The sequence below is a fragment of the Anomaloglossus baeobatrachus genome, chromosome 11 (assembly GCF_048569485.1).
Source record: "Anomaloglossus baeobatrachus isolate aAnoBae1 chromosome 11, aAnoBae1.hap1, whole genome shotgun sequence".
In the NCBI taxonomy this organism is placed as follows: Eukaryota; Metazoa; Chordata; class Amphibia; order Anura; family Aromobatidae; genus Anomaloglossus; species Anomaloglossus baeobatrachus.
In genome coordinates, this window is record NC_134363.1 from 13533832 (window position 1) to 13561540 (window position 27709).

Consider the following 27709-nt stretch of genomic DNA (forward strand, 5'->3'; position numbering starts at 1 on the left):
TATATATATATATATATATTTTTTTTTTTTTTTATTTATAAAAATTGTAAAAAAAAACAAAAAACTTTAAAAGACATTTCTATGTTACAATTATTAATGTGGCGGCCGCCCATAGTGCTAACGGTGACAGCCTCTATCTTCTACCATCCACACAGAAGCCTAGCGGCTAAGCCCTGGAGGTCAATATGAAACAAAAAAAAAAAAAAAATACAAAATATATATATATATATATATATATATATATATATATATATATATATATATATATATATATATATATATATAAAAATATATTTTATTATATATGTACACATATACACATATACATACAGTAACACATATATAGAGCAGCTAAACCCTACCAGAGCTGTAGTAAAAGAATTCCCCCAAAAAATATTATACATACACACTATATATAATATATGCGTGTATGTATAATATAAATTTATTTTAGTGTTTTTTAGCTGCAGCTCTGGATGACCATAGTAATAACCGCCAGGGTTTAGCCGCAATATGTATGTATATGTGTACATATTATATAATTTTTTTTTTTATTCTTTAATTTCTTTCATATTAACCTCCAGGGTTTAGCCCCAATAGGTGTAAAAAAAAAAACAACAAACTAAAAATAAAAAAAAAAAAATTATATATATAATATATATATATATATATATATATATATATATATATATATATATATATATATATATATATATATATATATATATATTTTTAACATTTTTAACTTGTGATTAGGACAAAGTACAACAATGTATCTATACAATGACATTTAAAAAATAAAATACATCGGACACAATAAATGCATAAGACATTTACATTACAGAACAAAGGCTGCGTTCCTCAAAAAAACAAAACAAAAAAAAAACAAACAAAAAAAAAACAAACAAAAAAAAAAACAAACAAAAAAAAAACAAACAAAAAAAAAACAAACGACAGACTGCTGCTGTCATGAGATCAGCACGTTCCTGTCCTGAAATCCTCTGCGCTGCTGGAGACCTCAATTAGAAATAAAAGCCTCCTTCTGCCGGAGACATGGAGCTCGGCTTTATTAGAGTGGATGTGGATAAAGCTGTAATACCGCTCTTCGCCTGCGCACAGAGGGGGCGCTGTGTTTTTCTCATCCGGTTAATCTCTGGATTTTCAGCCTTCCCAGCGTCAGACTTTATATTCCCATCCTAAACAGACTAAAGATTTACACATTTCTATGAATGAATTGGATTCAGAAAGTAATAGACTGGAAAGTTGATTTTTGGGGCCGCAGATCCCAGTCGGTGACCGGACGGCCCCGGGATACAGAGAATTCTGTCAGACGCAAATCTTTTCATATTAAATAATAAAAAAAAGTCCTCTAAAAACAATAAAATCTCGACACTAATGATCCGCTTCGCTAATTCCGCCGCCCGCAGATTATCGCGGCTTCCAGATATTTTCAATCCAGGATGAAAAAAGAAGTTCTAAAAATCGATATAAACCCCCCCCAAAAAAATCGTCGTCGCTCAGTCCGGGGGTCACACGATGAGACTTTCCCGACTCAGAGCTTCACCCTGTAGAGAAAGAAGAGAGAGAATCAGACTCGTCAGAGCGCGGCATTTTGCAGGGTGGATAGATTATCAGCAGAGCTCTAGCGCATCGCTGAAAAGCATCTTAAAGGAACAGCGCAGGAAGCCCCGGCAGAAGTGGGCAGAGGTTTGGCTCCTCTCCGGGGACCACCATATATCTGTCTGGGTGGGTTATAGATCACCACTGACCTTTTTCAGCTTCTTCCCTCGTGATGACACAGACTCGGTCTCTGTATAAGGCGGAGGAGGCGGTGGGAAATCGTCGTCGTCGTCATCCTTGCGGCGGTTTCTCCTGCCTTCCGAGCGAGAGGAGTTGGCGACGCTATCCAATCCGTCGCGGCTGCCGGCTCTCTGCTGCTGCTGCTTCCGTCTCAGGGCGTCTTCGAGGAACCGATCGTCGTATTCCGGGTCCTGGCGCGACCGGTCAAATTCCCGAAGGTCGTCTCTACTCCTGCTCCTTTGACCTCCATAGTAGTTATCGCGAGGGTCCGGGGAGCGGCCGTCTCGACCCCGCCCGTCGCGTCCCCGGCCGTGGCCCCTGCTGCTGTCCTCATCGTCCGAGCTGCGCCTTCCCCGGCTCCGGCTGTCAGGAGGATCGCGGTACCGGTCTCTTCTGTCCAGGTCGTCCAAGTCGTCCATGGAGCGGGTACGCGCCCGCCTCTCGCCTCGGTAGAAGTCGTCGTCGTAGGTGTGCGGTGGCGGCTGGGGACGTCGGTAGCCGCTGTCTGGGAGACTTTCCAGCTCGATGTCCTGGATAGGAGTCATGGCCTGATTCCGCAAGCGGCCGAGATCGCTGCGCAGGTGATTCCGGTGATCCTCCTCGTGCAACGAGCTGACCTCGCTCATCGCAGATGCTGCGGAGTACAGAAATAAAAGTAATTAATATTCCCGGATTTATGCTTTGTTTTTTTTTGCAGTCGTCAGTCTTCATTACTCGGTGTTGCACATTCCAATAACTGGCTGCAAAATGAGTTAACTAAGAAACGGTCAGCGAGCCGGGTAAAGCATAGGGAAACCCAATAGCAAAAATGCATTGGTGCAAAGGGGAACCGGTCAGCAGAATTTGGCCTTTGAAACTAGAACTAGCCCCTTAAGCAGCGCCCGTGCTGCATTCCATGAAGGTGCACATTACCCCCTGACCCCCCTGTAGACCCCACAAATACCCATATAAAATCTCCAGCCCTGTATGGAAATTGTCAGGTTCGGTCTAATGGGCGTCCTAATCTGTGCCTCCGGTCCCTCCTTTCGCTGCCCTCTTGTGCTGATGGACGTGGATGATGCCTGTGGGTGGGCAAAATCTCCATATCCCCGACTCACGCATAGGTGCGCATGCGCGAACTGGTGAATTCTCTGCGCAGGCGCACTTCGCTCTGCCCTGTTGTATAGCTGCGCCTGCGCTAGCCGGTGAATTCTCTGCGCAGGCGCACTTCGCTCTTCCCTGTTGTATAGGTGCGCCTGCGCTAGCCGGTGAATTCTCCGCACAGGCGCACTTTGCTCTGCCCTGTTGCATAGGTGTGCCTGCGCGAACCAGCGAGTTCTCTGCGCAGGTGCACTACGCTTTGCCCTGTTGCATAGGTGCGCCTGGGCGAACTGGTGAATTCTCTGCGCAGGCGCACTTTGCTCTGCCCTGTTGCATAGGTGCGCCTGCGCGAACCGGCGAGTTCTCTGCGCAGGCGCACTTCGCTCTGCCCTGTTGGATAGGTCCGCCTGCGCTAAACGGAAAATTCTCTGTGCAGGCACACTTCGCTCTACTCTGTTGCATAGGTGCGCCTGCGCTAGCTGGTGAATTCTCTGCGCAGGCACACTTCGCTCTGCCCTGTTACATAGGTGCGCCTGTGTGAACCAGTGAATTCTCTGCGCAGGCGCGAGATTTTGCCCAACGATGTGGATGAAGCAGGTGACGTCACAGGGCAAAATCTCGCGACTGCGCAGAGAACTCGCCGGTTTGCGCAGGCACACCTATGTTTTTGGCTCTGCTTGCAACGGGGCAGAAGTGCGCCTGCACGAGCCGGGAATATGTCTGCACAGGCACGAGATTTTGGTGTCCGAGGCTTCATCCACATCAATCAGCAAAGGAGGACAGTGAAAAGGGGGACAGGAGGTGCAGATTAGGACACCCTTAGGACCGCACAATTTATAAAAGTATTTTTTTGGGGGGTGGGGGGGGTCAGGGGGTAACGTGCACCTATAGAATGCAGCACAGGCGCAGCTTAAGGTGCTAGTGTTAGTTTCCAAGGCCCAAATCCGGTGACAGGTTCCCCTTTAATAAAGGAATCCGCTCCGGTGCACCCGTTACATTGATTTACCGTTCTCGAATCTGCCGTTTTGCGGTCCGGGCCGGGTCGGGTCGAAGTTTGCCAGCTCCTTCTCCATGTAGTACAGGACCCTCATGGAGTCGTCCTGCTGGTTGGCCTGGATGCGGTAGCCGCTGCGAACTGAAAATAAACCAAAAAATAAAAATCAACCTCGGCACCTGCCGGATAATGGAGGGAGGGGGGGGGGGAAACAAAAGAAGAGGATTAAAGCTGCGTACCAGACTCTGGAACATTGTTCTCCCGGAGGAGAGGAGCCTGCGAGCTGTGACCGCCCACTGCAAGGACACAAAAAGCCAAAAATCAATGCAAAAAGTCGCAATTAATAATACCGCTCCATCATGACAGTAATGGGTGATGTTTTTTTCCGGGACACCACTCCTGACTTATCCCTGCTCAGCAGCAATGGTTACGTTTACAAGGATCCGGTGGTGAGAAGGGATTTTTTTTTCCTGCGCACACCCCACAGGCCCACCCTGCAGTTTTAGACTTCAAGGGTCGATTTTTTCCTGCCCCCCAGGACATCTTAGAAGTGGTATTATATAGGATATTTACAAGAAATGTTCAGTCATCCAGAGGTGAGAGGGGTCATCTGACCCCAGGATTTTTTCCTGCGCACACCGCACAGGCACACCCAGAAGTATTATCCTTCAAGGGTCAGCTTTTCCTGCCCAACGGAACATCTTAGAAGTGATATTATATGGGACATTTACAAGGATTTAGGGGTGAGATGGACCGACTGACCCCAGAATTTTTTCCTGCGCACACCCCACAGGCCCACCCTGCAGTTTTATCCTTTAAGGGTCGGCTTTTGAAGCCCTCCCTCCCCACGGGACATCTTAGAAGTGATATTATTATATGGGATACTTACAAGAACCGCTCAGTCATCCAGGGGAGAGAGCTGTCTGACCTAGGAGTTTTTCCTGCGCACACCCCCCAGGCACACCCTGCAGTTTTATACTTCAAAGGAGGGTTTATCCTGTCCCCCAGGACATCTTAAGTGATTTTATATGGGATATTTACAAGGATCCAGGGGTTAAAGGGGTCGTCTGACCCCAGGATTTTTTCCTACGCACACCCCCCAGACCCAGCACTTTTACCCTTCAAGTGTCGGTTCACACTTAAGCGCCAAAAATCACTTCTAGATTTTGCATCAGATCAGCTGCAAACCCTGCACGAGTTCTCTGCAGATTTATCAGGGGTTTTGTTGCTGATTTGCCCCCAAATATTAACCACCGCCTCATTAGATGACTGATCACCGCATAACCTAGTCTGTTGCGATCCTCACCGGAGCTCGCTGCGTCGTAGTCATAGCCGTTGTACATCTTCACGACAGATCCTGGTGGCGGCACCTTCACCTGGCTCGGGTGGGAGTACATGGAGGGAGCGTAGACACTGGGGGCATAAATGCTGGGCACCCCCATAGTGGCCGCCTTCCCGGCTTCATACACTATGTGGAATGGAGAGATCAGTTACATATAATACATCAGTACAGCAGAAGAAGCAATGCAACACGTCTGATGTATCCCTGTAGCCACCACTAGGGGGAGCTCACTACATACAGATTTATACAGCTACCACTAGAGGGAGCTCACTACATATAGATTTATACAGTCACCACTAGAGGGAGCTCACTACATACAGATTTATACAGCCCCCACTAGAGGGAGCTCACTACATACAGATTTATACAGCTACCACTAGAGGGAGCTCACTACATACAGATTTATACAACCACCACTAGAGGGAGCTCACTACATACAGATTTATACAGCCACCACTAGAGGCAGCTCACTACATACAGATTTATACAGCCACCACTAGAGGGAGCTCACTACATACAGATTTATACAGCCCCCACTAGAGGGAGCTCACTACATACAGATTTATACAGCTACCACTAGAGGGAGCTCACTACATACAGATTTATACAACCACCACTAGAGGGAGCTCACTACATACAGATTTATACAGCCACCACTAGAGGCAGCTCACTACATACAGATTTATACAGTCACCACTAGAGGGAGCTCACTACATACAGATTTATACAGCCACCACTAGAGGGAGCTCACTACATACAGATTTATACAGCCACCACTAGAGGGAGCTCACTACATACAGATTTATACAGCCACCACTAGAGGGAGCTCACTACATACAGATTTATACAGTCACCACTAGAGGGAGCTCACTACATACAGATTTATACAGCCACCACTAGAGGGAGCTCACTACATACAGATTTATACAGCCACCACTAGGGGGAGCTCACTACATACAGATTTATACAGCTACCACTAGAGGGAGCTCACTACATACAGATTTATACAGCCACCACTAGAGGGAGCTCACTACATACAGATTTATACATCCACCACTAGAGGGAACTCACTACATATAGATTTATACAGTCACCACTAGAGGGAGCTCACTACATACAGATTTATACAGCCCCCACTAGAGGGAGCTCACTACATACAGATTTATACAGCTACCACTAGAGGGAGCTCACTACATACAGATTTATACAACCACCACTAGAGGGAGCTCACTACATACAGATTTATACAGCCACCACTAGAGGCAGCTCACTACATACAGATTTATACAGCCACCACTAGAGGGAGCTCACTACATACAGATTTATACAGCCCCCACTAGAGGGAGCTCACTACATACAGATTTATACAGCTACCACTAGAGGGAGCTCACTACATACAGATTTATACAACCACCACTAGAGGGAGCTCACTACATACAGATTTATACAGCCACCACTAGAGGCAGCTCACTACATACAGATTTATACAGTCACCACTAGAGGGAGCTCACTACATACAGATTTATACAGCCACCACTAGAGGGAGCTCACTACATACAGATTTATACAGCCACCACTAGAGGGAGCTCACTACATACAGATTTATACAGCCACCACTAGAGGGAGCTCACTACATACAGATTTATACAGTCACCACTAGAGGGAGCTCACTACATACAGATTTATACAGCCACCACTAGAGGGAGCTCACTACATACAGATTTATACAGCCACCACTAGAGGGAGCTCACTACATACAGATTTATACAGCCACCACTAGAGGGAGCTCACTACATACAGATTTATACATCCACCACTAGAGGGAGCTCACTACATACAGATATATACAGACACCACTAGAGGGAGCTCACTACATACAGATTTATACAGCCACCACTAGAGGAAGCTCACTACATACAGATTTATACAGCCACCACTAGAGGGAGCTCACTACATACAGATTTATACAGCCACCACTAGAGGGAGCTCACTACATACAGATTTATACATCCACCACTAGAGGGAGCTCACTACATACAGATATATACAGACACCACTAGAGGGAGCTCACTACATACAGATTTATACAACCACCACTAGAGGCAGCTCACTACATACAGATTTATACAGCCACCACTAGAGGGAGCTCACTACATACAGATTTATACAGCCACCACTAGAGGGAGCTCACTACATACAGATTTATACAGCCACCACTAGAGGGAGCTCACTACATACAGATTTATACAGTCACCACTAGAGGGAGCTCACTACATACAGATTTATACAGCCACCACTAGAGGGAGCTCACTACATACAGATTTATACAGTCACCACTAGAGGGAGCTCACTACATACAGATTTATACAGCCACCACTAGAGGAAGCTCACTACATACAGATTTATACAGCCACCACTAGAGGGAGCTCACTACATACAGATTTATACAGCCACCACTAGAGGGAGCTCACTACATACAGATTTATACAGCCACCACTAGAGGGAGCTCACTACATACAGATTATACAGCCACCACTAGGGGGAGCTCACTACATACAGATTTATACAGTCACCACTAGAGGGAACTCACTACATACAGATTTATACTGCCACCACTAGAGGGAGCTCACTACATACAGATTTATACAGCCACCACTAGGGGGAGCTCACTACATACAGATTATACAGTCACCACTAGGGGGAGCTCACTACATACAGATTTATACAGTCACCACTAGAGGGAGCTCACTACATACAGATTTATACAGCCACCACTAGAGGGAGCTCACTACATACAGATTTATACAGCCACCACTAGAGGGAGCTCACTACATACAGATTTATACAGTTACCACTAGGGGGAGCTCACTACATACAGATTTATACAGCCACCACTAGGGGGAGCTCACTACATACAGATTATACAGTCACCACTAGAGGGAGCTCACTACATACAGATTTATACAGCCACCACTAGAGGGAGCTCACTACATACAGATTTATACAGCCACCACTAGAGGGAGCTCACTACATACAGATTTATACAGCCACCACTAGGGGGAGCTCACTACATACAGATTTATACAGCCACCACTAGAGGGAGCTCACTACATACAGATTATACAGCCACCACTAGAGGGAGCTCACTACATACAGATTTATACAGCCACCACTAGAGGGAGCTCACTACATACAGATTATACAGTCACCACTAGAGGGAGCTCACTACATACAGATTTATACAGCCACCACTAGAGGGAGCTCACTACATACAGATTATACAGCCACCACTAGAGGGAGCTCACTACATACAGATTTATACAGCCACCACTAGAGGGAGCTCACTACATACAGATTATACAGTCACCACTAGAGGGAGCTCACTACATACATATAGTACAGCACTGAATGGCGCCATCTACATGCAGGAATGTGAAATACTGTGTCTGCGGCAGTTGTACGTACGCGCTCTGGGGCAGCAGCATTTCTCGGGGCAGCACGGGCAGCGCACATAACAGCAGCAGGTGTGTGGGCAGCACTGGCACCAGCAGATCCCAATCATGAGGAAGAGGAAGAATCCAGCGAGGAGGACGAGTACCACGAAAAGCCAGTCTGGAAAACAAGAGACAGAAGCGTCACAGTCTGCAGGAGACAAGCGGTCACAGTCTCATTAACCCTCAGTGAGGGCAGCGGCTGCCGGGGACAGTGACGCTGCCCAGACACCGCGGCAATAAAGCGCTGACAGGAACCAGGACGGACGAGGCTTCCCGCCAGCACATATATGTGAGCTGCACATGGCGGCGTATCCCGGGCACAGCAGGTCTGCGCAATTACTCACCACTTACCAAGACGTCTGCTTATTGTCAGTGAATGGAAATATTCCTGTGTAATAAAGGATCCGCACCGTGCTACAATGTATCAGCGAGGGATCCGCACAGTGCCACAATGTATCAGTGAGAAGGGGGGGGGGGGGGTCTTGGGAGCTTAGAGGAGAAAGGAGGGATCCGAACCGCCGCACCCCGGGCACGGCGCAGCTCCGAACCGCCGCACCTCGGGCACGGCACAGCTCCGAACCGCCGCACCTCGGGCACGGCACAGCTGTGGCCCAAATACGCCAGAGTAAATGAGGCCCAAAACGGAAGCAAAAGCAGAGAAGGCAGCGGTGTACACGATGAGGATACACCGGCACTATAGTAAGTATATAAAATAAACTATATACAATGCACAAACACTGCAGAGACGCCTCCCCGGCAGTGCTGTGTGCACAATGACACCGCAAGAGAAAACCAAAGCCGCAGAGACCAGGACGGATCGCTGCCCTCGCACCGCAGCAGATCCGTGCTCTATGAAGATTGCACCAAAACCCCACCTGCACTAATCTGGGGGAGGGGAGGGGGCAATGACTTACAGGGCTATTCCCATCTTAGCAACTCATTGAGGAGCCGCACCGCTCCGGGCTCTGCACCGCCGCTCCGCCCATTGACTATGGGACCGCCCATTGACTATGGGACCGCCCATTGACTATGGGACCGCCCATTGACTATGGGACCGCCCATTGACTATGGGACCGCCCATTGACTATGGGACCGCCCATTGACTATGGGACCGCCCATTGACTATGGGACCGCCCATTGACTATGGGACCGCCCATTGACTATGGGACCGCCCATTGACTATGGGACCGCCCATTGACTATGGGACCGCCCATTGACTATGGGACCGCCCATTGACTATGGGACCGCCCATTGACTATGGGACCGCCCATTGACTATGGGACCGTGCGAGAGAGGGAGGGTCCCATAGACAATGAACGGAGTCACACGTGCGGCCGGTGCGTTCCCACCTACTCTGCTCAATATTCACAGCCCCTTCACCAAATCCAAGCCCTGACCATGGATGGAGCGGTTACCTTCCATGTTATCTAGCTCAAAGCCTGGCAATAGTTCAGAGCCCTTTGACGTTCTGCCTGGAGGACAAAAGAAACACAAGTTACTAAATAGAGATTTGGTCTTCTTAAACCAGTCTGACCCCCTCCCCTCCGAATCTACAAAAAGACTCAAAAACTAGAGCAGATTCCTGCAGCTCTCAATAATGCAATACTACGTCATCTACTCATGCAACAGGAGGCTCAGGATGAAGATCGGCAGCAGCGCTTCATGGATTCTACCACTAAGCAAATAAATAGCTATCACCCCCCCACACAAAAATCCCCTTCACTTCCCCCGACTCTAAGATTGCCCTTAATGGCCCGTGCACTACAACCCTGTCCCCAACACATAAATCCCACCTGTAAGGCTATGTTCACATGATACATTTTGCTGTTTTGCATATATTAAACATGCACTGCAGACAAATGACGGAGCAGAAACACAAAAAAAAAATTAAAAACACACAGTAAAACCTGCTTTTTACACTGTGAAGACGGCAGAAAAACATAACTTGTGAACCCAGCCTATCGGATACGTGGAGCATTTCCTACAGTAAACACTAGATGGCAGCATTTCTCCAGCAGATAATGCTACAGGTCTAATATCACAGCCTGCAGACGACCGCTGCCTCCTACAGGGAGCGCCGGGAACTGCGGACAGAAAACTAGATTTATTCACAGCAATCCACTATAAATGGTGACTGTCCTGCAGCATCAGAGCCCAGGCAGAGCCCGACACAACCACTACACTGCTTCTACAAAAGGTTCCCATGGACCAGTAGGTTTATTTTTTTTTTATCGTTTCTGTCCTTGTGCATAAACATGAAGTCAATGTCAAGGATAGTATGAGGTGGGTCCCTCTAAATTGAATCCAGTCTTATACTCCAGAGCTGCACTCACTATTCTGCTGGTGCAGTCACTGTGTACATACATTACATTACTGATCCTGAGTTACCTCCTGTATTATACTCCAGAGCTGCACTCACTATTCTGCTGGTGCAGTCACTGTGTACATACATTACATTACTGAACCTGAGTTACCTCCTGTATTATACCCCAGAGCTGCACTCACTATTCTGCTGGTGCAGTCACTGTGTACATACATTACATTACTGATCCTAAGTTACCTCCTGTATTATACTCCAGAGCTACACTCACTATTCTGCTGGTGGTCACTGTGTACATACATTACTGATCCTGGATTACCTCCTATATTATACTCCAGAGCTGCACTCACTATTCTGCTGGTGCAGTCACTGTGTACATACATTACTGATCCTGAGTTACCTCCTGTATTATACTCCAGAGCTGCACTCACTATTCTGCTGGTGCAGTCACTGTGTACATACATTACATTACTGATCCTGAGTTACATCCTGTATTATACTCCAGAGCTGCACTCACTATTCTGCTGGTGCAGTCACTGTGTACATACACTACATTACTGATCCTGAGTTACATCCTGTATTATCCTCCAGAGCTGTACTCACTATTCTGCTGGTGCAGTCACTGTGTACATACATTACATTTCTGATCCTGAGTTACCTCCTGTATTATACTCCAGAGCTGCACTCACTATTCTGCTGCTGCAGTCACTGTGTACATACATTACTGATCCCGAGTTACCTCCTGTATTATACTCCAGAGCTTCACTCACTATTCTGCTGGTGCAGTCACTGTGTACATACATTACTGATCCTGAGTTGCCTCTTGTATTATACTCCAGAGCTGCACTCACTATTCTGCTGGTGCAGTCACTGTGTACATACATTACATTACTGATCCTGAGTTACCTCCTGTATTATACTCCAGAGCTGCACTCACTATTCTGCTGGTGCAGTCACTGTGTACATACATTACATTACTGAACCTGAGTTACCTCCTGTATTAAACTCCAGAGCTGCACTCACTATTCTGCTGGTGCAGTCACTGTGTACATACATTACATTACTGATCCTGAGTTACCTCCTGTATTATACCCCAGAGCTGCACTCACTATTCTGCTGGTGCAGTCACTGTGTACATACATTACATTACTGATCCTAAGTTACCTCCTGTATTATACTCCAGAGCTACACTCACTATTCTGCTGGTGCAGTTACTGTGTACATACATTACTGATCCTGAGTTACATCCTGTATTATACTCCAGAGCTGCACTCACTATTCTGCTGGTGCAGTCACTGTGTACATACATTACATTACTGATCCTGAGTTACCTCCTGTATTATACTCCAGAGATGTACTCACTATTCTGCTGGTGCAGTCACTGTGTACATACATTACATTACTGATCCTGAGTTACCTCCTGTATTATACTCCAGAGCTGCACTCACTATTCTGCTGGTGCAGTCACTGTGTACATGCATTACATTACTGATCCTGAGTTACCTCCTATATTATACTCCAGAGCTGCACTCACTATTCTGCTGGTGCAGTCACTGTGTACATACATTACTGATCCTGAGTTACATCCTGTATTATACTCCAGAGCTGCACTCACTATTCTGCTGGTGCAGTCACTGTGTACATACATTACATTACTGATCCTGAGTTACCTCCTGTATTATACTCCAGAGCTGCACTCACTATTCTGCTGGTGCAGTCACTGTGTACATACATTACATTACTGATCCTGAGTTACCTCCTGTATTATACTCCAGAGCTGCACTCACTATTCTGCTGGTGCAGTCACTGTATACATATATAACATTCTTGATCCTGAGTTACTTTTTGTATTATACTCCAGAGCTGCACTCTGCCTGTGATGTGTGGCGTGCTGCTGTGCGGGGCAGTGTTGCCTTCCCTATAGAGGATGATGATGATATTCTTACCCAATACCATCAGTTCAGCGTAAGCTTCATTATTTCCGGTCAGGTCCTGCGCAACGGAGACGGTGCAGTAGTAAACGCCGCTGTCGCCCCAGGCTGTCTGATCGAAGGTGAGATCTGCATCTGGAGAGAATAGAAGATGACGTCACCGGAACGCTGCGGGGGCGCGAGCGAGGCCTCACCGGAACGCTGCGGGGGCGCGAGCGAGGCCTCACCGGAACGCTGCGGGAGCCTAAGGCGACACCCGCTACCTACTGTTGTTTATGGTGATCTTCCGCCCCTGGTAGTCCTGCCCCAGGGTGACGGTGTTGCTCATCTTGGTGGCCACGATGCGCACGGTGCGGCTGCTGTCCTGGCACTCCACGTAGGGGTTGTAGCCGGCCTGCTGCAGCAGGTTGGTGTTGGTGGCGTCCACGCTGGAGCTGGAGCTGAAGGCGTCCGCGATCCGACTCCTGCAGTAGGATTTAAACTTCCAGGTGACGATAGGGGGATACGTGGAGGTGGTCTCATAGGAGCACTGCAGCGTGATCGGCTGGAACAGCATCACCACATTGAAGGGATTCTTTATAGTCACCACCAGAGCACCGCCACCGCCTGCAAACACAAAACAAGGGGGGGTCACATCACATGACTGATATCTGCACCTCATATAACACTCCAGTGCTGATATAACCCCAGACAGCACATGTGACTGATATCAGCCCCCTCCAGCGCTGATATAACCTCCATATCACACCATGTGACTGATATCTGCACCTCATATAACACTCCAATGCTTGTATACCCCCAGACAGCACATGTGACTGATATCAGCCCCCTCCAGCGCTGATATACCCCAGACAGCACATGTGACTGATATCAGCCCCCTCCAGTGATATTACCTCCTTATCACACCATGTGACTGATATCTGCACCTCATATAACACTCCAGTGCTTATATACCCCCAGACAGCACATGACTGATATCAGCCCCCTCCAGTGCTGATATAACCTCCATATCACACCATGTGACCCATATCCGCCCCTCTTATAATGTCCATATTACACTATGTGACTGATATCCGCTACTACACTGATATAACCCAAGACATCACATGTGACTGATATCAGCCCCCTCCAGTGCTGAGATAACCTCCATATTACACGATATGACCCATATCCGCCCCTCTTATTACCTCCATTACACCATGTGACTGATGTCTGCCTCACTTATAACCTACATATTACACCTTGTGACTCGTATCCGCCCTTCTTATAACCTCCATATCACACCCCATGTGACTCATATCCGCTCGTCTTATAATGCACTTTCCATTGTACACTATGGATTTTCAGCCTTCATAGGGGATGGATATCTGCCTGCGCTGCGGATTTGTGGTGTCTGTATGTGAAGCCCCCATAACTATGGCAGGGTCAGGCTGCAGTACACAGTGATGGGCAGGAGGTGGTGGCAGTGCGCACACTGTCTGTAGGGAGGGGGGTGCAGGTGCGGGCTCTTGTTATTGTGCTGCCGCTCCCATTCCAGCCCTCCTGCCGTGCACCAGTAACAGCCAGCGCCTCCCCTCCCCCGGCCACTGCCCAACCCCCCACTGCACCGAAACTAGAGGGGAGCAAAATCACACTCACCGATATACAGTGCAGGGTCCAAGGGAAACGTGCAGTACCACGGAAATATATACCGTAATACACAGTATATAATGCCGTCCCCCCGTCCCATATACGCTGTATATAACGCCGCCCCCCGTCCCGTATACACAGTATATAACGCCGTCCCCCCATCCCGTATACACAGTATATAACGCCGCCCCCCGTCCCGTATACACAGTATATAACGCCGTCCCCCCATCCCGTATACACAGTATATAACGCCGCCCCCCGTCCCGTATACACAGTATATAACGCCGTCCCCCCATCCCGTATACACAGTATATAACGCCGCCCCCCGTCCCGTATACGCAGTATATAACGCCGTCCCCCCATCCCGTATACGCAGTATATAACGCCGTCCCCCCGTCCCGTATACGCAGTATATAACGCCGTCCCCCCGTCCCGTATACACTATATATAACGCCGCCCCCCGTCCCGTATACGCAGTATATAACGCCGCCCCCGTCCCGTATACGCAGTATAAAACGCCGTCCCCCCGTCCCGTATACGCAGTATAAAACGCCGTCCCCCCGTCCCGTATACGCAGTATATAACGCCGTCCCCCCATCCCGTATACGCAGTATATAACGCCGTCCCCCCATCCCGTATACGCAGTATATAACGCCGTCCCCCCGTCCCGTATACACTATATATAACGCCGCCCCCCGTCCCGTATACGCAGTATATAACGCCGCCCCCCGTCCCGTATACGCAGTATAAAACGCCGTCCCCCCGTCCCGTATACGCAGTATAAAACGCCGTCCCCCCGTCCCGTATACGCAGTATATAACGCCGTCCCCCCATCCCGTATACGCAGTATATAACGCCGCCCCCCGTCCCGTATACGCAGTATAAAACGCCGTCCCCCCGTCCCGTATACGCAGTATAAAACGCCGTCCCCCCGTCCCGTATACGCAGTATATAACGCCGCCCCCCCGTCCCGTATACGCAGTATATAACGCCGTCCCCCCGTCCCGTATACACCGTATATAACGCCGCCCCCCGTCCCGTATACACCGTATATAACGCCGCCCCCCCGTCCCGTATACGCAGTATAAAACGCCGTCCCCCCGTCCCGTATACGCAGTATAAAACGCCGTCCCCCCGTCCCGTATACGCAGTATATAACGCCGCCCCCCCGTCCCGTATACGCAGTATATAACGCCGTCCCCCCGTCCCGTATACACCGTATATAACGCCGCCCCCCGTCCCGTATACACCGTATATAACGCCGCCCCCCCGTCCCGTATACACCGTATATAACGCCGCCCCCGTCCCGTATACACCGTATATAACGCCGTCCCCCCGTCCCGTATACACTATATATAACGCCGTCCCCCCGTCCCGTATACACTATATATAACGCCGCCCCCCGTCCCGTATACACCGTATATAACGCCGCCCCCCCGTCCCGTATACACCGTATATAACGCCGCCCCCGTCCCGTATACACCGTATATAACGCCGCCCCCCCGTCCCATATACACCGTATATAACGCCGCCCCCGTCCCGTATACACTGTATATAACGCCGCCCCCCCGTCCCATATACACCGTATATAACGCCGCCCCCGTCCCGTATACACTGTATATAACGCCGCCCCCCGTCCTGTATACACTGTATATAATGCCGCCGGGGTCCCTCTATCCAGGGTCTATGTGTGGAGCCCCCCGTCCTGTATACACTGTATATAACACCGCCGGCGTCCCTCTGTCCAGGGTCTGTGTGTGTGGAGCCCCCCGTCCTGTATACACTGTATATAACACCGCCGGGGTCCCTCTGTCCAGGGTCTGTGTGTGTGGAGCCCCCCGTCCTGTATACACTGTATATAACGCCACCCCCCGTCCTGTATACACTGTATATAACACCGCCGGGGTCCCTCTGTCCAGGGTCTGTGTGTGTGGAGCCCCCCGTCCTGTATACACTGTATATAACACCGCCGGGGTCCCTCTGTCCAGGGTCTGTGTGTGTGGAGCCCCCCGTTCGGTATACACTGTATATAACACCGCCGGGGTCCCTCTATCCAAAGTCTATGTGTGGAGCCCCCCGTCCTGTATACACTGTATATAACACCGCCGGGGTCCCTCTGTCCAGGGTCTGTGTGTGGAGCCCCCCGTCCTGTATACACTGTATATAACACCGCCGGGGTCCCTCTGTCCAGGGTCTGTGTGTGGAGCCCCCCCCGTCCTGTATACACTGTATATAACACCACCGGGGTCCTTCTGTCCAGGGTCTGTGTGTGGAGCCCCCCGTCCTGTATACACTGTATATAACACCGCCGGGGTCCCTCTGTCCAGGGTCTGTGTGTGTGGAGCCCCCCCGTCCTGTATACACTGTATATAACACCGCCGGGGTCCCTCTGTCCAGGGTCTGTGTGTGTGGAGCCCCCCGTCCTGTATACACTGTATATAACATCATGGGGGGTCTCTCTGTCCAGGGTCTGTGTGTGTGGAGCCCCCCGTCCTGTATACACTGTATATAACATTATGGGGGGTCTCTCTGTCAGGGTCTGTGTGTGTGGAGCCCCCCGTCCTGTATACACTGTATATAACACCGCCGGGGTCCCTCTGTCCAGGGTCTGTGTGTGTGGAGCCCCCCGTCCTGTATACACTGTATATAACACCGCCGGGGTCCCTCTGCCCAGGGTCTGTGTGTGTGGAGCCCCCCGTCCTGTATACACTGTATATAACACCGCCGGGGTCCCTCTGTCCAGGGTCTGTGTGTGTGGAGCCCCCCGTCCTGTATACACTGTATATAACACCGCCGGGGTCCCTCTGTCCAGGATCTGTGTGTGTGGAGCCCCCCATCCTGTATACACTGTATATAACACCGCCGGGGTCCCTCTGTCCAGGGTCTGTGTGTGTGGAGCCCCCCGTCCTGTATACACTGTATATAACACCGCCGGGGTCTCTCTGTCCTGGGTCTGTGTGTGTGGAGCCCCCCGTCCTGTATACACTGTATATAACACCGCCGGGGTCCCTCTGTCCAGGGTCTGTGTGTGTGGAGCCCCCCGTCCTCTATACACTGTATATAACATCAAGGGGGAGGTCTCTCTGTCAGGGTCTGTGTGTGTGGAGCCCCCCGTCCTGTATACACTGTATATAACACCGCCGGGGTCCCTCTGCCCAGGGTCTGTGTGTGGAGCCCCCCGTCCTGTATACACTGTATATAACACCGCCGGGGTCCCTCTGTCCAGGGTCTGTGTGTGTGGAGCCCCCCGTCCTGTATACACTGTATATAACACCGCCGGGGTCCCTCTATCCAGGGTCTGTGTGTGTGGAGCCCCCCGTCCTGTATACACTGTATATAACACCGCCGGGGTCCCTCTGTCCAGGGTCTGTGTGTGTGGAGCCCCCCGTCCTGTATACACTGTATATAACACCGCCGGGGTCCCTCTGTCCAGGGTCTGTGTGTGTGGAGCCCCCCGTCCTGTATACACTGTATATAACACCGCCGGGGTCTCTCTGTCCTGGGTCTGTGTGTGTGGAGCCCCCCGTCCTGTATACACTGTATATAACACCGCCGGGGTCCCTCTGTCCAGGGTCTGTGTGTGTGGAGCCCCCCGTCCTCTATACACTGTATATAACATCAAGGGGGAGGTCTCTCTGTCAGGGTCTGTGTGTGTGGAGCCCCCCGTCCTGTATACACTGTATATAACACCGCCGGGGTCCCTCTGCCCAGGGTCTGTGTGTGGAGCCCCCCGTCCTGTATACACTGTATATAACACCGCCGGGGTCCCTCTGTCCAGGGTCTGTGTGTGTGGAGCCCCCCGTCCTGTATACACTGTATATAACACCGCCGGGGTCCCTCTATCCAGGGTCTGTGTGTGTGGAGCCCCCCGTCCTGTATACACTGTATATAACACCGCCGGGGTCCCTCTGTCCAGGGTCTGTGTGTGTGGAGCCCCCCGTCCTGTATTCACTGTATATAACACCGCCGGCGCCCCTCTGTCCAGGGTCTGTGTGTGTGGAGCCCCCCGTCCTGTATACACTGTATATAACACCGTCCCCCCCATCCTGTATACACTGTATATAACACCGCCGGCGCCCCTCTGTCCAGGGTCTGTGTGTGTGGAGCCGCTTCGTGTTGCAGCGGTCCTGATTGATGCTGCGCATGCTCGACCGTCCCACAGACAATGAATGGAGCGGAGGCCGAGCATGCGCAGCAGCGATCTGTGCAGCAAGCGCGTACACAACCGTCCACACTAATAACAGATCGGAATATTTACTCCATGAGGAAAACACAAAATAAAACGGATTTATGCTCACTGTGCAATAAAGTCCATGTTATAGAGACTCCGCCCAGTTGTCTATTATAGCGAGACTCCGCCCTGTGTGATATCCCGTATATCGCAGTATATACCGTGTGTATATTATGTACAGTGAGTCCGCCTGTCACATAAGGGCCACTCCCGGGATAACAGAACTTTCCAGAGGAGTCAGTTCCCCGCCACCTCCGGTCCCGGCCTCTCACCTGCCAGGAGCAGCAGACACAGCAGAGCCAGACCGCAGCCTCCGCGCCCCGCCATCACCGCCGCCCGCCCGAGAGGAGACCTGAGGAACCGGGACCCCCGAGCGACACCGGAGACCACCACAGAGACAAGCGTCCGCGGAAACCAGCACCTGCCCGGCCCGGAGACTGAGGAGACGCGGAAGAGGCGGGAGCGCGCCCGACACTCCCGGGAGCAGGAATGGTTCAGCCCAGGTAAAGCCACGCCCTCAGGAATGGTCCAGCCCAGGTAAAGCCACGCCCTCAGGAATGGTCCAGCCCAGGTAAAGCCACGCCCCTAACATTGTGTGAGCGAGAAGAGGCTCAATGTCGGAAGGCGGCAGGGAAAGCACAAGGTGAATGTCACTGATCCATAACAGACCTCAGCCATAATATATAGACCTGTCCTAATCATATAGACCTGTCCTAATCATATAGACCTGTCCTAATCATATAGACCTGCACTGATCATATAGACCTGTCCTAATCATATAGACCTGCACTGATCATATAGACCTGTACTGATTATATAGACCTGCACTGATCATATAGACCTGTCCTAATCATATAGACCTGTCCTAATCATATAGACCTGCACTGATCATATAGACCTGTCCTAATCATATAGACCTGCACTGATCATATAGACCTGTACTGATTATATAGACCTGCACTGATCATATAGACCTGTCCTAATCATATAGACCTGTACTGATCATATAGACCTGCACTGATCATATAGACCTGTCCTAATCATATAGACCTGCACTGATCATATAGACCTGTACTGATTATATAGACCTGCACTGATCATATAGACCTGTACTGATCATATAGACCTGCACTGACCATATAGACCTGTCCTAATCATATAGACCTGCACTGATCATATAGACCTGCACTGATCATATAGACCTGTACTGATCATATAGACCTGCACTGATCATATAGACCTGGCTGTACTGATCATATAGACCTGCACTGATCATATAGACCTGTACTGATCATATAGACCTGTACTGATCATATAGACCTGCACTGATCATATAGACCTGCACTGATCATATAGACCTGCACTGATCATATAGACCTGTACTGATCATATAGACCTGCACTGATCATATAGACCTGTACTGATCATATAGACCTGCACTGATCATATAGACCTGCACTGATCATATAGACCTGCACTGATCATATAGACCTGTACTGATCATATAGACCTGTACTGATCATATAGACCTGCACTGATCATATAGACCTGTACTGATCATATAGACCTGCACTGATCATATAGACCTGTACTGATCATATAGACCTGTACTGATCATATAGACCTGCACTGATCATATAGACCTGTACTGATCATATAGACCTGCACTGATCATATAGACCTGCACTGATCATATAGACCTGCACTGATCATATAGACCTGTACTGATCATATAGACCTGCACTGATCATATAGACCTGCACTGATTATATAGACCTGCACTGATCATATAGACCTGCACTGATCATATAGACCTGCACTGATCATATAGACCTGCACTGATCATATAGACCTGCACTGATTATATAGACCTGCACTGATCATATAGACCTGCACTGATCATATAGACCTGCACTGATCATATAGACCTGCACTGATCATATAGACCTGCACTGATCATATAGACCTGTACTGATCATATAGACCTGCACTGATCATATAGACCTGCACTGATCATGTAGACCTGCACTGATCATATAGACCTGCACTGATCATATAGACCTGCACTGATCATATAGACCTGTACTGATCATATAGACCTGCACTGATCATATAGACCTGCACTGATTATATAGACCTGCACTGATCATATAGACCTGCACTGATCATATAGACCTGCACTGATCATATAGACCTGCACTGATCATATAGACCTGCACTGATTATATAGACCTGCACTGATCATATAGACCTGTACTGATCATATAGACCTGTACTGATCATATAGACCTGTACTGATCATATAGACCTGTCCTAATCATATAGACCTATACTGATCATATAGACCTGTACTGATTATATAGACCTGCACTGATTATATAGACCTGCACTGATCATGTAGACCTGCACTGATCATATAGACCTGCACTGATCATATAGACCTGTACTGATCATATAGACCTGCACTGATCATATAGACCTGCACTGACCATATAGACCTGCACTGATCATATAGACCTGCACTGATCATATAGACCTGCACTGATTATATAGACCTGCACTGATCATATAGACCTGCACTGATCATATAGACCTGCACTGATCATATAGACCTGCACTGATCATATAGACCTGCACTGATCATATAGACCTGCACTGATCATATAGACCTGCACTGATCATATAGACCTGCACTGATCATATAGACCTGCACTGACCATATAGACCTGCACTGATCATATAGACCTGCACTGATCATATAGACCTGCACTGATTATATAGACCTGCACTGATCATATAGACCTGCACTGATCATATAGACCTGCACTGACCATATAGACCTGTACTGATCATATAGACCTGTACTGATCATATAGACCTGTACTGATCATATAGACCTGCACTGATTATATAGACCTGCACTGATCATATAGACCTGCACTGACCATATAGACCTGCACTGATCATATAGACCTGCACTGATCAAATAGACCTGTACTGATCATATAGACCTGCACTGATCATATAGACCTGCACTGATCATATAGACCTGCACTGATTATATAGACCTGCACTGATCATATAGACCTGCACTGATTATATAGACCTGCACTGATCATATAGACCTGTACTGATCATATAGACCTGCACTGATCATATAGACCTGCACTGATCATATAGACCTGCACTGATCATATAGACCTGCACTGATTATATAGACCTGCACTGATCATATAGACCTGCACTGATCATATAGACCTGCACTGATCATATAGACCTGCACTGATCATATAGACCTGCACTGACCATATAGACCTGCACTGATCATATAGACCTGCACTGATCATATAGACCTGCACTGACCATATAGACCTGCACTGATCAAATAGACCTGTACTGATCATATAGACCTGCACTGATCATATAGACCTGCACTGATCATATAGACCTGCACTGATCATATAGACCTGCACTGATCATATAGACCTGCACTGATTATATAGACCTGCACTGATCAAATAGACCTGTACTGATCATATAGACCTGCACTGATCATATAGACCTGCACTGATCATATAGACCTGCACTGATCATATAGACCTGCACTGATTATATAGACCTGCACTGATTATATAGACCTGCACTGATCATATAGACCTGCACTGATCATATAGACCTGTACTGATCATATAGACCTGCACTGATCATATAGACCTGCACTGACCATATAGACCTGCACTGATCATATAGACCTGCACTGATCATATAGACCTGCACTGATTATATAGACCTGCACTGATCATATAGACCTGCACTGATCATATAGACCTGCACTGACCATATAGACCTGTACTGATCATATAGACCTGTACTGATCATATAGACCTGTACTGATCATATAGACCTGCACTGATCATATAGACCTGCACTGATCATATAGACCTCCACTGATCATATAGACCTGTACTGATCATATAGACCTGCACTGATCATATAGACCTGCACTGACCATATAGACCTGCACTGATCATATAGACCTGCACTGATCATATAGACCTGCACTGATCATATAGACCTGCACTGATCATATAGACCTGCACTGACCATATAGACCTGCACTGATTATATAGACCTGCACTGATCATATAGACCTGCACTGATCATATAGACCTGCACTGACCATATAGACCTGTACTGATCATATAGACCTGTACTGATCATATAGACCTGTACTGATCATATAGACCTGCACTGATCATATAGACCTGCACTGATCATATAGACCTGCACTGATCATATAGACCTGCACTGATCATATAGACCTGCACTGACCATATAGACCTGCACTGATTATATAGACCTGTACTGATCATATAGACCTGTACTGATCATATAGACCTGCACTGATCATATAGACCTGCACTGATCATATAGACCTGCACTGATCATATAGACCTGCACTGACCATATAGACCTGCACTGATTATATAGACCTGTACTGATCATATAAACCTGCACTGATCATATAGACCTGCACTGATCATGTAGACCTGCACTGATCATATAGACCTGCACTGATCATATAGACCTGCACTGATCATATAGACCTGCACTGATTATATAGACCTGCACTGATCATATAGACCTGCACTGATCATATAGACCTGTACTGATCATATAGACCTGTACTGATCATATAGACCTGTACTGCTCATATAGACCTGCACTGATCATATAGACCTGTACTGATCATATAGACCTGCACTGATCATATAGACCTGCACTGATTATATAGACCTGCACTGATTATATAGACCTGCACTGATCATATAGACCTGCACTGATTATATAGACCTGCACTGACCATATAGACCTGCACTGATCATATAGACCTGCACTGATCATGTAGACCTGCACTGATCATATAGACCTGCACTGATTATATAGACCTGCACTGATCATATAGACCTGCACTGATCATATAGACCTGCACTGATCAAATAGACCTGCACTGATTATATAGACCTGCACTGATCATATAGACCTGCACTGATCATATAGACCTGCACTGACCATATAGACCTGTACTGATTATATAGACCTGCACTGATTATATAGACCTGCACTGATCATATAGACCTGTACTGATCATATAGACCTGCACTGATCATATAGACCTGCACTGATCATATAGACCTGCACTGATCATATAGACCTGCACTGATCATATAGACCTGCACTGATCATATAGACCTGTACTGATCATATAGACCTGCACTGAACATATAGACCTGTACTGATCATATAGACCTGTACTGATCATATAGACCTGCACTGATCATATAGACCTGTACTGATCATATAGACCTGTACTGATTATATAGACCTGCACTGATCATATAGACCTGCACTGATCATATAGACCTGCACTGACCATATAGACCTGCACTGATCATATAGACCTGCACTGACCATATAGACCTGCACTGATCATGTAGACCTGCACTGATCATATAGACCTGTACTGATCATATAGACCTGCACTGATCATATAGACCTGCACTGATCATATAGACCTGCACTGATCATATAGACCTGTACTGATCATATAGACCTGCACTGATCATATAGACCTGCACTGATTATATAGACCTGTACTGATCATATAGACCTGCACTGACCATATAGACCTGTACTGATCATATAGACCTGCACTGATCATATAGACCTGTACTGATCATATAGACCTGCACTGATCATATAGACCTGTTCTGATCATATAGAACTGCACTGATCATATAGACCTGCACTGACCATATAGACCTGTACTGATCATATAGACCTGCATTGATCATATAGACCTGTACTGATCATATAGACCTGCACTGACCATATAGACCTGTTCTGATCATATAGACCTGCACTGATCATATAGACCTGCACTGATCATATAGACCTGCACTGATCATATAGACCTGCACTGATCATATAGACCTCCACTGATCATATAGACTTGCACTGATCATATAGACCTGTACTGATCATATAGACCTGCACTGATCATATAGACCTGCACTGACCATATAGACCTGTACTGATCATATAGACCTGCACTGACCATATAGACCTGCACTGACCATATAGACCTGTACTGATCATATAGACCTGTACTGATCATATAGACCTGCACTGATCATATAGACCTGCACTGATCATATAGACCTGCACTGATCATATAGACCTGTACTGATCATATAGACCTGCACTGATCATATAGACCTGCACTGATCATATAGACCTGCACTGATCATATAGACCTGTACTGATCATATAGACCTGCACTGATCATATAGACCTGCACTGACCATATAGACCTGCACTGATCATGTAGACCTGCACTGATCATATAGACCTGTACTGATCATATAGACCTGCACTGATCATATAGACCTGCACTGATCATATAGACCTGTACTGATCATATAGACCTGCACTGATCATATAGACCTGCACTGACCATATAGACCTGCACTGACCATATAGACCTGCACTGATCATGTAGACCTGCACTGATCATATAGACCTGTACTGATCATATAGACCTGCACTGATCATATAGACCTGTACTGATCATATAGACCTGCACTGATCATATAGACCTGTACTGATCATATAGACCTGTACTGATCATATAGACCTGCACTGATCATATAGACCTGCACTGATCATATAGAGCTGCACTGATCATATAGACCTGCACTGATCATATAGACCTGCACTGATCATATAGACCTGCACTGATCATATAGACCTGCACTGATCATATAGACCTGCACTGATCATATAGACCTGCACTGATCATATAGACCTGTACTGATCATATAGACCTGCACTGATCATATAGACCTGTACTGATCATATAGACCTGCACTGATCATATAGACCTGTACTGATCATATAGACCTGTACTGATCATGTAGACCTGCACTGATCATATAGACCTGCACTGATCATATAGACCTGCACTGATCATATAGACCTGCACTGATCATATAGACCTGCACTGATCATATAGACCTGCACTGATCATATAGACCTGCACTGATCATATAGACCTGTACTGATCATATAGACCTGCACTGATCATATAGACCTGCACTGATCATATAGACCTGTACTGATCATATAGACCTGCACTGATCATATAGACCTGCACTGATCATATAGACCTGCACTGATCATATAGACCTGCACTGATCATATAGACCTGCACTGATCATATAGACCTGTACTGATCATATAGACCTGCACTGATCATATAGACCTGCACTGATCATATAGACCTGTACTGATCATATAGACCTGCACTGATCATATAGACCTGCACTGATTATATAGACCTGCACTGATCATGTAGACCTGCACTGATCATATAGACCTGCACTGATCATATAGACCTGCACTGATTATATAGACCTGCACTGATCATATAGACCTGCACTGATCATATAGACCTGCACTGATCATATAGACCTGCACTGATCATATAGACCTGCACTGATTATATAGACCTGCACTGATTATATAGACCTGCACTGATTATATAGACCTGCACTGATTATATAGACCTGCACTGATCATATAGACCTGCACTGATTATGTAGACCTGTACTGATCATATAGACCTGTACTGACCATATAGACCTGTACTGACCATATAGACCTGCACTGATCATATAGACCTGCACTGATCATATAGACCTGCACTGATCATATAGACCTGCACTTATCATATAGACCTGCACTGATCATATAGACCTGTACTGATCATATAGACCTGTCCTGATTATATAGACCTGCACTGATCATATAGACCTGCACTGATCATATAGACCAGTACTGATCATATAGACCCGTACTGATCATATAGACCCGTACTGATCATATAGACCTGTACTGATCATATAGACCTGTACTGATCATATAGACCTGTACTGATCATATAGACCTGCACTGATCATATAGACCTGTACTGATCATATAGACCTCCACTGATCATATAGACCTGCACTGACCATATAGACCTGTACTGATCATATAGACCTGCACTGACCATATAGACCTGCACTGACCATATAGACCTGCACTGATCATATAGACCTGCACTGATCATATAGACCTGCACTGATCATATAGACCTGCACTGATCATATAGACCTGCACTGATCATATAGACCTGTACTGATAATATAGACCTGCACTGATCATATAGACCTGCACTGACCATATAGACCTGCACTGATCATGTAGACCTGCACTGATCATATAGACCTGCACTGATCATATAGACCTGCACTGATCATATAGACCTGCACTGATCATATAGACCTGTACTGATCATATAGACCTGCACTGATCATATAGACCTGCACTGACCATATAGACCTGCACTGATCATGTAGACCTGCACTGATCATATAGACCTGTACTGATCATATAGACCTGCACTGATCATATAGACCTGTACTGATCATATAGACCTGCACTGATCATATAGACCTGTACTGATCATATAGACCTGTACTGATCATATAGACCTGCACTGATCATATAGACCTGCACTGACCATATAGACCTGCACTGATCATGTAGACCTGCACTGATCATATAGACCTGTACTGATCATATAGACCTGTACTGATCATATAGACCTGCACTGATCATATAGACCTGTACTGATCATATAGACCTGCACTGATCATATAGACCTGTACTGATCATATAGACCTGCACTGATCATAAAGACCTGTACTGATCATATAGACCTGCACTGATCATATAGACCTGCACTGATCATATAGACCTGCACTGATCATATAGACCTGCAC

At 47.4% G+C, this 27709-nt stretch overlaps 1 protein-coding gene across 3 annotated transcripts; it reads right to left on the minus strand.

Moving 5' to 3' along the window:
- Window positions 1-789: 789 nt before the first annotated feature.
- LSR (lipolysis stimulated lipoprotein receptor) lies at window positions 790-19266 on the minus strand. 3 transcript variants are annotated; one of them, XM_075329316.1, is made up of 10 exons: window positions 19094-19266; window positions 13229-13567; window positions 12977-13096; window positions 10126-10182; window positions 8682-8828; window positions 5181-5342; window positions 4114-4170; window positions 3887-4015; window positions 1770-2434; window positions 790-1565 (listed from the first exon to the last, which is right to left on the minus strand). In XM_075329316.1, exons 1-10 carry the CDS (start codon window positions 19146-19148, stop codon window positions 1530-1532), a joined length of 1767 nt encoding a protein of 588 aa, XP_075185431.1. In that variant the 5' UTR covers window positions 19149-19266; the 3' UTR covers window positions 790-1529. The 3 variants fall into 3 exon arrangements, with proteins under 3 accessions (XP_075185431.1, XP_075185433.1, XP_075185434.1); XM_075329318.1 differs by lacking the exon at window positions 10126-10182; XM_075329319.1 differs by lacking the exon at window positions 8682-8828.
- Between the last annotated feature and the right edge of the window lie 8443 nt (window positions 19267-27709).

Bases quoted from the DNA above. Each gene is read 5' to 3' on its own strand.
- LSR (XM_075329316.1), bottom strand. From the start codon at position 19,148: ATGGCGGGGCGCGGAGGCTGCGGTCTGGCTCTGCTGTGTCTGCTGCTC. The intron at 10,183-12,976 runs GTAAGAATATCA...TTTGTCCTCCAG, and splicing joins CGCTGAACTGATGGTATTGG to GCAGAACGTCAAAGGGCTCT. The intron at 4,171-5,180 runs GTGAGGATCGCA...GTGTCCTTGCAG, and splicing joins CTACGACGCAGCGAGCTCCG to TGGGCGGTCACAGCTCGCAG.